This window comes from Hemibagrus wyckioides, linkage group LG12 (assembly GCF_019097595.1).
Source record: "Hemibagrus wyckioides isolate EC202008001 linkage group LG12, SWU_Hwy_1.0, whole genome shotgun sequence".
NCBI classification, from domain to species: domain Eukaryota; kingdom Metazoa; phylum Chordata; class Actinopteri; order Siluriformes; family Bagridae; genus Hemibagrus; species Hemibagrus wyckioides.
The window spans coordinates 2,047,433-2,060,178 of record NC_080721.1 but is presented as its reverse complement, the minus strand read 5'-3'; the positions used below and the strand labels follow the sequence as shown (position 1 = coordinate 2,060,178).

General features: G+C 38.8%; 1 protein-coding gene across 4 annotated transcripts in view; it reads left to right on the top strand.

Annotated features, from left to right (window-relative positions):
* grin2da (glutamate receptor, ionotropic, N-methyl D-aspartate 2D, a) overlaps window positions 1-12,746 on the top strand; it is a 114,892-nt gene that overhangs the window by 47,487 nt on the left and 54,659 nt on the right. For all 4 annotated transcript variants that reach the window (XM_058405357.1, XM_058405358.1, XM_058405359.1 and 1 more), the window contains exon 4: window positions 937-1,203. In XM_058405357.1, the coding sequence (XP_058261340.1) occupies window positions 937-1,203 (267 nt within the window). The remainder of the gene's footprint in view (window positions 1-936; window positions 1,204-12,746) is intronic.

The window sequence follows — 12,746 nt, the reverse complement described above, 5'->3', positions numbered from 1 at the left end:
TGAAAAATGTATGTACAAATTAATATAAAATAAACTATAATACTTATCAGCATGAAAAGTAATGGCACACATAAGCAGAACATGGGCAACATTTTAGTGTTGGAACCATGTATCTAGCTATTACCGTTTAGGACTAGAAATGTTTTATATGCTTGTTTACGACATCTCCCGAAAATCTCAGAGAAAAGCCGAACTGTGCGCGCTCTCCTTAAATGCCCGTGTGGAAACCAAGAAGTGAAGTCCGTAACGATCGCATTTAAAATTAATATAAAATAAACTACAATACTTATCAGCATGAAAAGTAATAGCACACTTAAGAAACACATGATGAACATTTTAGCGTTGGAACCATAATTTTAGTTATTACCGTTTAGGACTAGTAGCGCGCCCAGGAAATAGAATAATAATAATAAATAGTGACGATACGCAATCACAGTAATAAAACGAAAGATGAGGAAAGCATAGCATAGCAGTTTTGACAATCAGCATTCTCTGTGTTTTACTTGGTCTCAAAAGCATTCTATTAACTATAATATGTGTTAATTGGAGACCCCATTGATCCTGGTAATTGGAGACCCCATTGATAATGGTAATTGGAGACCCCATTGATCTGGTAATTGGAGACCCCACGGTCGTGTATTTTGTATGTATAGGAATACAACTGTAATGCAACTGCTTTTAGCACCCAAAATATATCTCATATATACATCAGTTATATTATTAGCTAAGTACACAAACATCACTGTGACATGTGCAAGGTGACTAAACAGTGACTAAATGTTCTCTGCAATCTAAAGATAATTTAAAAAACAATTGTTCATTAATGAAATCATTTTCATATAAGACAGATCACATGCAATATTCCACTTTTAATAAAAAAATCATAATCAGTTATTTTCTAATGTCTAGGATAACAGTTTTTTCATGCATTCTCAGGAGAGTGGCTCGGTCTACCTGCAGTTCTCATGTTCCACGGCGCTACAGCTGGAGGTCATCTTTGAGGTTCTGGAGGAGTTCGACTGGACTTCTTTCTCAGTGGTCACCACTCGCCACCATGGTTATGAGGACTTCCTGGACATGGTGGATGGTATCACAGATGGCTCTTTTATTGGCTGGGAGAGAAAGAGCACGGTGATGCTCAACCTTACTGATGATCCAGGAGGCGCGAGAACCCGGAGGCTGCTGAAAGAGAACGAGGCGCAGGTCAGAAAAAAAGAGAGGTGTTGCTTTTAATCATATTTCTTTTCAAGCAGGAAATGGTTGAATCACTGAAATTAAAGTGAAACCCATCTGCTGCTTGCACTAGTCTTGGTTTACTCCATTTGACTTTTTACTTCTTCATTATCCTATACTCACCTACTTTATACTTTCAGTTCTGTGTGGCTTTTAATGGTGAGACATTTATAAAATATGATATATTTTGACATATTATGCACAATGAGCACCAGTATTTAAGTCACATTTGTATAGTATTTTGTTTATTTTTTGGAGCGTGGGCTACAGCATGTGCATTAGCTGAGCCTTGCTGACCGAACACAGGCAGTGAGGTGGACAGTGAGGCCCTTACCAAAGGATGACTAGAGACTCATGTATTATCTAGATGAGTCAATAAGGTCTTTTACCGCTGCACATGATGAAACATAAAGGCCATCCAGAGTTACTCTGTAACCAGCAAGCTTCTCCTGGCTGCATGTGGTCCTAGTACCTCTGCCTTCTCAGTGTTAAATAGGAGGAAACATAAAAGTGTGTCATCAACATTCTAGTAGAAGCTAGAATAGAAATAGCCTTTATTTGTCACACATACATTACTGCACAGTGAAATTCTTTCCTCTCACATATCCCATCCTTGTAGGTTGGGGTCAGAGCACAGGGTCAGCCATGATACAGCCATGAGCACCCCTGGAGCAGAGAGGGTTAAGGGCCTTGCTCAAGGGCTCAACAGTGGCAATTTGGCGGTGCTAGGACTTGAACCCCTGATCATCCGGTCAATGAACCAGAGCCTTAACCACTTGAGCTACCACCACCCCAAGCTAATACCATGACCAGCTCCAACCTGATAACAATCAGCCAATTAAGACCTGAGCAAGAAGCGGGCTCTTCCCTTAACACCAAAATCATTTTCCAGCCTATGAAGGAGAAGTTTTATCATTGGTGTCAAAAGCTGAACTAAGGTCGAGCAACACCAGCAAGTAGACACAACCCTGATCAGTAACAGGTTATTTACCACTTTAACCAGCGCTGTCTCTGTGCTATGATCAGGCCTAAATCCTGAATGATACATTTCATGAATGTTATCCCTTTGTAGGTCTGAGCATATCTGCTCTACAAAATTTTATAGAGATACAGGGGTGTTTACAGCTTCAGGGGAGCCAAAAATTGTGTTACACAGCCAATGCTGAGAGAAGAACTGATTATTTTCAGAAGTTTGATTGCTTCTGGTATTATGTTGTTTGAAGAAATATGTAAGTAAGGGACCTCATACACAAGTTGATGATTTTGAAGAGGAAATAAGTGAAATTTGACCAGCCTCTATAGTCTGAAATATTTTCAATTTACCATGGAAATGATTCATGAAGTCATTGGTGCTACATGTTGTTTTTGCAACGGTTTAATTATTCGTTCATTTTGTTGTAGCACTGAAAAACATCCTAGGCTTATTTTTGTTACCTTCAATTAGGGTGGAGAAATAAAAACTAAAAGATTTGATGTAGTTCAAGAGGCTCTCATTCCACACTGCGTGAAATACTACCGATTTAGTTTGACGCCATTTCCGGTCTAATTTTCTAGTGGTTTGTGTTAAGGTGCACATGTGATTGTTGATAGTTTTTTTTTTTCTCTAATCGTTTTAGATTCTAGATCATTATCTAGAGTGCAGTGAAATGTTGACGGGTGGTGGTATTTAGTCACCTGATCAAGTTCTGTGGTTGATCATGATCATGATCCAGTTCTTGTTGACAGCTCATTGATAAAATTCAGAGGAATTCAGAATATGTGCCTTGTGGTCTGTAAATAATATTTATTAGAGTTGTCCCAGTAGAATTAGTTCTTGTGGCTACATATGTTATATTAATCTTCCAACATATTGAATTTAGGTCTAGATATTCGTGTGATGCCAGGATTTAGCTTAAATAACAGCAACACCTGCTCCAGTGCCCGTTTGGTAAGCCTGACATATGTAACTGTATCCAGGTGGACTAGCTTCATTTAATGCTACATACTCATTTGGTTTAATCCAAGTTTCTGTTAAAGACAGAATATTAAGCTCCTAAACAATAATTCAATTCATAGTAAGTGTTTTGGATGTAAGACATTCTCTTAAGTCATTAGATCATGGATACCTTGCCAGACTGTCCAGGCTCCCCTCAGAGTCGGACAGGAGCAGGAGCAGGAGCCATGCATTAAAGAGGAGGGTCTGTCAGTTTAGTGCTAATATTGATACAGGACTAAAGTGCATACCAGCCACCAAACATAACATGCTCCCATCACACACCAAGTCACATGATCACGAACACCTAAATCTTATTTATGCACAATGAGTTAGTATTTAGGTCAAGTTTATATGTCAGGCTTTGTCTAGTGTCTTTTGTGAGTAGTCTTGTTATATAATGTTGTATGCCATGCTCTTGTATATTTCATACTTGTCTAGTTTATGTTCATGTTGTGTAGTCCTAGTCTTTGTTCACTTTAAATAGAATACTTGTGTTTCCAACCAATCCATGCTAGCTTTAATGCAAATTTACCATTTAACTCTGTAAGTAGGATTAATAGAAAAAAAGAACATCATTTCATTCTTACATACTCTCTATCTGCCTTCATAAACCGCTGTTATTCTATCCACTCTATAATCATATCATTGTTTCTTTCTCCTTCCAGTTCCTCCCCCTTTTTTTCCACAGAGAACATGCACAATCTCAAATGTAGAAGATTACATTATTCATTCAAGTACTGACATGCAAATAGCAGGAAACTGAAAACATCAATTGTCACACCAATTGAAATGGGAAAAAAACTATTTAATACAGTGTGAATTAGTTAGGAAATTTGTTTTTAATGGGATAATAAGTTAGTTGATGACTGGGTTGTCTGTCTGAGTTACTTTTTTTTAATAAACAAATTAACAATCTATCAGGAGACAGAGCTAAAATCATTTATTCAGGAATTAGATTGTAGAACTTGGAGACTGCTTTTCACAATGCCCCACTTTTAGCCCGAATGTACCTTATGAATTGTTCTTCATTTTCGTTCTTATTAGAGAATATGAGGATGCTGTTCATGCAGGAGATTATTCTAGGCTGATAATGACCTAGCTGGCTGTGGTACACAGCTGTGTGGTGTGCGTTCTATGATGGATCACATGCACATGTAGACATTTGATTTGCATTGATGCCTTTGTGGCATAGAAGGGGGTCTCACTACTCTAAGATGTGTGCTGCTTTGGTGCTGAATGCAAATTCACTGCTGATGCCCTTGTGAAGAGTTATAATGCCTTGTGTTCAGAGTATACTGGCATCATTTGGACACTTTTACTGCTGGCATTGGAGCAATCCCTTTAATTTGACACTTCACGTCTAGCAGTTGGGCAGCTATGCCAGGATATGAGGTGACAATCTACTAACTTTCTACATGGATTCAGGTGTGGTCAGCACAGACAGATATGTGGCACCACAATCTACTTCTATGTTCCAATGCAGGGATTCAACTGCCTTGGCAAACATTAGGCATTGAAGGTCAGACTTATTGAATCCAAGATTTTGATGTCCCTGAAGGGCAAGGGGCTGAAAAAGAGATGTCTTACAGTTAAAAACATCAGTCCATGGACAGTTATTTCAGTTGAGTGGGTCTTGGTGACATTGTCGACAGGATTTAATTTTTGGTCCAGCACCCGTCGTTTTTTCAGGGATTAGGGCCTTTATGATATCCAGCCCCGTCTCAAAGAATTTGTTCTTACTTGACAAGAAACACAGCTGAAAGGGACAGACACCATAATTCATAATTCTGCTCAACTTACATCCTTGTTTACAAGAATGCTGACTGTTATAGTCCAATGCTATATTGGTATCATTGACCTTGTTCTTAAAGACCCTTCCTTTTCCTGTGCTAAAGGCACCTGATATAATTCTTGCATTCCTAAATTTCAGAAGTTGAATACCAGACTATAGCTGGATCACAAATACTGCAAATAATACCATTGGCAGTAATAATCACGGAATAATCAGTAATAATAATATATTCTCTGACCAGAATTCAGCAACTAGGCCAGAGAGTATTGTCTGAGCAGTTCTGCTGGCTATCCTAGATAGACAAAAAAAATTGGTGCCTTCAGCCAACTCGTATGCTCTTTAGTACCTTTCTGAGAACACCTCCATCCCTCATGGCTCTATAAGCCCCCAGGGTGAACTCTTTTTGCTGAATTTTCCTCTGGTCGCTGCTTACAAGCCTATGCATGATGCTTAATGGTAACTCTTAAAACGATCTTTTTAAGCAATCTAGAAAGAAATCACTTCAGAGAAGAATTCACTTCAGAAAAATGACATGGATGTGTAGATGACCTTAAGGAGGTCCAGCACAAGGGGAAGGCTTGTGCTTGTGATGCAAGGCTCAGTGGAATGATGATGGATGGCATCTCTATGAGGTCTCATAGGCGTATTACTACAATTCTGAATGTGGGATTTTATGGATTCTCAACTTTGATTCTGGATTCTGGACACACAACTTTGTGAATCAGTAGATTTAGACCGGTTGACAGCCACCTAGTCCTTAGAAAAATACAGGTGCTCACTCTTCTTTTGAGAAGCTGGTTCACTGTGTAGTGGACATCATCACCATGCCCTAAAAGCCTGCTAGACACGTCATTGGGGCATTTCTTTCAAAAATATACAAATGAAAATACCTGTGCTGCTTAAGTAGTTCACGATTTCCTTACTCTTTAATCTTTTGAGTAAGGCTGTGGCCAAGGCTCCTTTGGAGAATGGGCTCAGGAAAAGGGTAGCTGGCATGTGTAATGTCACTGAGAAGCGTCACATTAAATGACAGTCTCCATCTGACCCAAAGGTGACTGACTCAATTCCATTGGGGCTGCCATACACCAACAGCCATTCCCTGCCTTCATTGACTTAAGTGATTAATTTTCCCCAGTGTCAAAGCAGTGGGACTTTGGAGACCCTAATCAGTGTCTGATTTAAACTGAATGTCAGTGTGTCTCCTGCACAGACAAAAAAGAAGGACTAAGTAGTTAAAGAAAAAAGATAAAAGAAAAATGGAGATAAATCCTGATAGACTGTGTATGATAGGAGTTTGAGAGAAAAAGGAAAGCTTTTTTCTTTTTGCATTTTACAAATGCATGTACATAGCCCTTAATAAGTCAAATTAAAAGATAATTGCCTTTGTTTTCAGTTTTATTGTTTTGTTTGGTTTTGCTCATTTTAGTAAGACTTTATTATGTACTGTAAATCCTTCTGCAGACTTTAATATTGCACACTGTATTGGTGTTGCTCATATTGTCTGTCTGAACATACTGATGGATGCAAAAAAAAACACAGTATGAAAATGAGAAACAATTCAGTAGGAAGACTAAATTTAGATGATTCCAATAAAAAAAAGCTGCCACAAAAACTTTGAGACAGTAATAGACATTGATCAACCAAATCTGTCGATATATTTACTACATTATACAGAATTCAGGCTGTGTTGGTGACATGAGTTGGCAGGTTATGTTCAAAAGGTACAACTTGTGTCAAGTGCTTTTCATTATAGATTGTTATGGGTCACTTCAGATTATAGAAGTAACCTGTATGCAGCTCATACCTTTGAGGTTGCCAGGGTTTTTTTTATCTGCTCATGGTGTATAAGTTTTGCACCCACTTGTCTTTGAGCCCTAGAAAAAAATCAGGGAATAAGATGCAGTCTGATGAATTATTTTCAGCTGTCACTTATAATATGATGTAACAAAAGTAAGATCCTATTAAAAAGGTTAGTCATGAATAGTCTTAGTGATTATATGCACAATGGGAGCAATGGAAGCAAGCCAAATGAATAAAGCTCTGTTTTCAGATAATGGAGTTTTCATTGTTGTCTACAGTGAGCACAATATTCATACATTCATAGAAACCAATTTAGCAAACTCTGCTCCGTGCATGCACCCATCAGCCATAACACTTAAAACCACCTACCTAATATTGTTTAGGTCCTCCTTATACCAACAAACAGCTCTAAGCCTATCAAGGCACGACCTCAGAAGGTGTTCTGTGGTATCTGGTACGAAGATGTTAGCATCAGATCCATTACGTTGTGTGTTTCTCAACCCATTCTTGAACAATTTTAGCAGTGTGGCATAGCACATTATTCTGCTGAAAGATGCTGCTACCATCTTTGCCACGAAATGATGTACTTGGACTGCAGCAATATTTTATGCAGATGGTATATGTCAAAGTATCATCCACTCGAGTACCAGAACCCAAGGTTTTACAACCGAACAACAGATTGCATTTGCCGGCTTTACTTTTTCTCATATTTTTCTTACATTCTGGTGGTTAAGCAACGCACATGTACATGGCCAATTCTTCAGACCAGGCCACCTCCTTTCACTGCTCCATGATTTAGTTCTGATGCTCACATGCTCATTGTAGGTGGTTTTGGTGGTGGACAGGGGTCAGCATGGGAACTGTGAATGGTTTGTGCCTATGCAGCCCCAAATGCAGCAAGCTGTGATACACTGTGTGTTCTGACACCTTTTTATCATATCTAACATTGATGTTTTTAGTTGTTTGTGCTACAGTAGCTCTTCTGTGGGATTGTTCCAGATGGACTGGCCTCGGCTCCACTATGCACGTCAGCGAGGATTAGGCACCCATGACCCTGTCACCAGTTAACTGGTTGTCCTTCCTTGGACCATTTTTGTTGGGAAGTAACCATTGTATACTGGTAACACCTCACAAAACATTGATGTTTTGGAGATGCTCTGACCCAGTCGTCTAGTTATTACAATTTAGCACTGACTGCTTACTTGCTGCCTAACACATCCCATTCCTTGACAGGTGCAACTGTAGTGAGATAATCAGTTTTATTTACTTCACCTTTTCGGTGGTTTTAAGTGTTCTGGCAGATCAATGTATATCTTGAGTGCAAACTATCTGAGCAACTTCAGATATAATTCTGAGATTCAATACTTCTTACAGGACCCTATGTAAAGATTTTGACTTAAAGGAAATTAAAAATCGACAATTATGAAATATTTCAGTTTTAAGACTTATCTAGGTGCTTACCTTGAATTTCTGGACAATCATATCCCATCATACATCCCAGATGCAGTTGATGCCTCTTACGTTGCCAAATACTTCTCTTGTAGGAGCCATTGATAAAATACAGATTAAACTAAATTAAGAAACATCCAGGAATAGTCTAATATAATGCAAATAAATTAAAGCTAATTGCCATGAATAGGATGCAGAAAGGATCCTAGTCAGGATAATCACATTAAATTGCAATCACTGCAATTTTATTTTAATTAACGTGCACCCACATTTAATTGTCTGCCAGTCTATAAAATAGCACTTAATACAGCAAACCCTATTTTTTTCCCAATGAACAAGTAATAGTTCAATAACTGCCTCTTAAAAACTACTTCTTCATGGGTAAAATAAAAAAAGGCTACAGTATATTCGCCGTTGAGAATGCAGCAGAATTGAGTGAACAAGGCATAAAAACATTGTTATATAATATCTTTAGCAGGATTCTGGCTTATACAATATTATTACAGGTAACTAAATAAACTAAATAATGCTCTTTTTAAAGTCTTTCTGAAATCCAAAAAACATACAAACAAATTACAATTTTCATTGTTTTTTTTTCAGTTTATTTTATTTGTATAGCAATGGACATTGTTCAAAGCAGCTTTACAGAAGTATAGAAACAAACAAACAAAATTTAAGATAAGTTACTATTCATCCATAACATTTATTTCTAATGAGAAGCCTGAGGTGACGGTGGTGAGGAAAAACTCCCTGAGATGATCTGAGGAAGAAACCTTGAGAGGAACCAGGCTCAGAAGGAAACCTCATCCTCATTTGGGTGAAACTGGACAGTGAATAATGCAAATGTTGATAATGTCCTTTCAACAACAGGAACTTGAGGAACTAATAGGTCAGTGTAGATTCTGAGTTCATTATAGACTTAGCATTAATTCCTTCCTGCTGAAAGCTGACTGAGGCAACAGCAGTTCAGAGATGGTGTGATTGTCTCTTGTGGTCACAGGCTGTCCACGCAGATCTATCCCCAGCAGCAGTGAGCACCACCAAGCGATGAGACTCCGACCGGGGTAGAGAGTCTGGATGGATCAGGCAGGTCCAGAAAGAAGAAGTGGTCACACTGGGACCTCGGGAGTGGGATGTATAGCTCAACAGAGAAAGACAGAGAGAGAGAGAGAGAGAGAGTGAGAGAGAGACATATTAGGTATGCTTGTTATCATGTGATGTTTAAAGACAATGTGCAGACAGGTACTCCGACAAGACTAGCTATGACAGCATAATTAAAAGAGAGAGCCAGAAGGTGACTTCGGAAGGTCTTCAGTAGCCATTTTTACTACTAATTGCCATAGTACTAAAGTTTATCAGTGGGTGGAGCAACTAGCACCCCAAATCAGCTTTTTTGGCTCAGAAGTTAAACATTCTCAAGGGAGATTTGCCATTTGTATGTAAAATATATATGAATATTGTTTTACATCATATGATATGAAAAATAAGTTTAGGGCACTGGTGGCTCAGTGGTAGGTTTCTCACCTACCATGCGGAAGGCCTGGGTTCAATTCCCAGCCAGTGTGCCGCAGTGCCCGTCCCAAGCTTGGATAAAAATGGGAGGGTTGTGTCAAGAAGGCCATCCAGCATAAAACCTGTGCCAAGTTGTTGTGCACTGTGGTGACCCCTCACACATATAGGGAGCAGCTGAAAGATCAACAAGATATGAAAGAAAAGTTTGTGCTCTTTGTGATGGATCACATGCCTAACTGTATTCACTCCCGTTGGTAGACACTGCACTAAGTTGCTCCATATTTGCATAAATTTAAACATTTCACAACTTTGTCACCACCATAGCTGTCACTCAATTTGCCACATCTTATTGAAAATGAATGATGGGTCACTTTGTCGCAGTGAGACGCTATGTGGCTTATCTGTTGTGCATGTCAGACCACAAACCAAGCCCAGGCATGAACCTCATAGAATATCTGAATAATTACCTAAAAGCCATTTCTAGCCTGAAAGACATTTCAGTTTTCATTTCAGATTTTTTATCAATGTACAAACAACTGTTGCTATTTGTTTCACATTTATATTATATTTATTTCAGTTTATGTCAGTATAATGAATCCCAGGTGTCTGAAAGCGCTAGTTCAACATTTACTGCAAATCGTTTTTTCTGCTTAATTGGATGCAAATAAAACGAGCGACAGAAATAATGTTTTCTTCTGTGTACAGTCTGAAAATAGTACCGCTTCTCAAAGCACACAGCACAGTCACATTCCTTATCAGCAAATAAGATTTTGTTTGACACCAAAACCTGGTAAGATTTATCAAAACTATAGGGGTCCAGCAGTCGCTTCTGGCTGGACATCCTTCCACAAGGGTAGTGCCTCCGTAGTGGCTAATAGGTGAGACATTGAATGTGTGCATGCCCTTATTATCATACTTCTCTGAGTTTCCACTTGATTCGTCATATTGTGTGGTTTCCTTGGTAACAGAGGCCTTTTCCCCTCTGTATAAAAGGGGTGACTGTGTGAGAGCAAGGATTCCACTGGCTGAAACTGGTTTCTTCACTTTGGAGTGTGGAGGGGAAACCACTGAGCCAAATCATCCTTTCCCACTTATCTGTGACAGTTCATCACATTTCATACTCTTTCTTTTGTCACAGTCCTGCACCACAGGTTCTGCTCGGACCATCTCTTCTGAAAAGCAGAACTCGGACAGAATAACTAATCTGTATATAAAAGCGGGGGCATGCCGTAACTCCTTAGGTTCTTCTTCCCCCTGACAGTCTGAACATATGATCAAGCTCTGTGTCTTTCAGGATCTCAGCCCCATCTCTGATCTGCTCTGCTTGAACCAGTCTGACCATTACTCTCTGACCTCCCTAATCAACAATCAAGACATCCCTACCTGTGGAACTACCTTTCAGTAGTATCCATATCTTTCCTTTTCACGCTATTCTGTGTAAACTCTAGAAACTGTTGTGCATGAAAATCCCAGGAGATCAGTGGTTTCAGAAACTACCACATGATTGATTGCATGATTTGCACCTATTTGACTATGTGATTTAGCAACCAGCAAATATAAACAAATACAAATTTTCTAGGCAAAAAAATTCCAATAACCTGGTTGCCTAGGTTTGCAACAGGGTATGTTTTTCCCCACAAAAATATGAAAGAACAAGATGAAAACAGCAAGACTGCCAAGAGACCTACTGCAACATTAAAGAAGCTGCAGTACTGGCAAGTAGGACTCATTTCCTCCATATGTCAACAAACTCGCATATTCTTCACATGTCTGGGCTATAAGAAAATGTGGCTAGATGCAGGGGTGGACTTAACCAATAAGCGAGGTCAGCAGCCACTTAGGACCCCAGGGAATTAGGGGGCCCCGACCAATACCAAGAAGCCTATATAAATCATATAGTACTTATTACTTTTCTATCATATATTGTGTGGTCTGTCTATAACCATTAAGATTTTAATGTTATTATTACATCTTTTCAAATGCGGGGCCCCCCCATGATTCATGAATAGTGGAACGTTCCTGTCGTCCTGCACATGCGCGAGATTCCCATAAGGAATCCCATAAGATTCCCATAAGACCACTAAGTCTGCCCCTGGCTAGATGGAAGCCATTTCTCAAAAAAAAAAAAAAAAAGACCGTCTAAATCACTTGTGACCATGTGACCAAATGTGTTATAGTTTAATGAGACCAAAGTTTGAGATGAGATCAGACCAACTTTTTGGGTGCAAAAACAAGTCTGGTGCTTTAGTCTATTAGAAGAAATCATGGATTTTATTTGGCACAAAACCTGCAGGCAGCTGAAGGTAGAAGCTTGATTAAATAAATAGAAATCCAAATGAACAAAACAATGGCTTCAGAGGAATAAGAACAATGGTTTGGAATTGCCCACTCTGAGTCTAAACCTAAATCCTATCAAGAACATGTATTAACTTGACAAGGCTTGTGAACAGTAGATCCCCTCACAATTTGATAGATCTGGAGGCTTTTTGTTAGAAGTACAGTAAAATTGCCAAATTGCTAAGACTCTTACCCGCAAAGAATGAGTGCATTATTACAAGCAAGAGATGTTTTAGTAAAGCACACTTGTGTGAACCATTTTTTTTCTTTTTCCCTATATGTTCTTCCATTGTTATGAGGTTGGTTGCTATATCACATTAAAAGTTTACATTTTTGCATGGTAAATAAATATTTCACATATTTCTGATGTACAGGTTATCCTCTATAATCTCTCTGTCCTGTGTCTCAGTCTGTGGGCTTCATCTTATATCTTACATCTTATAATATAAATGCTTCTGTACATCATGAAAAAAATAAAACAAGATCTTTGTGGCCACTTAATATACTTAAATTAGCTCATTCTGGCAACCCTGCCAGACATTTTTGTTCACTAATAATTCCATGGATGCTATGTCTGGCATCTTGTGTTGCACCCTGTGAAATCTGAGCAAGTCAGTGGAATATAAGCTAAAATCTGTCAAGCAGAAA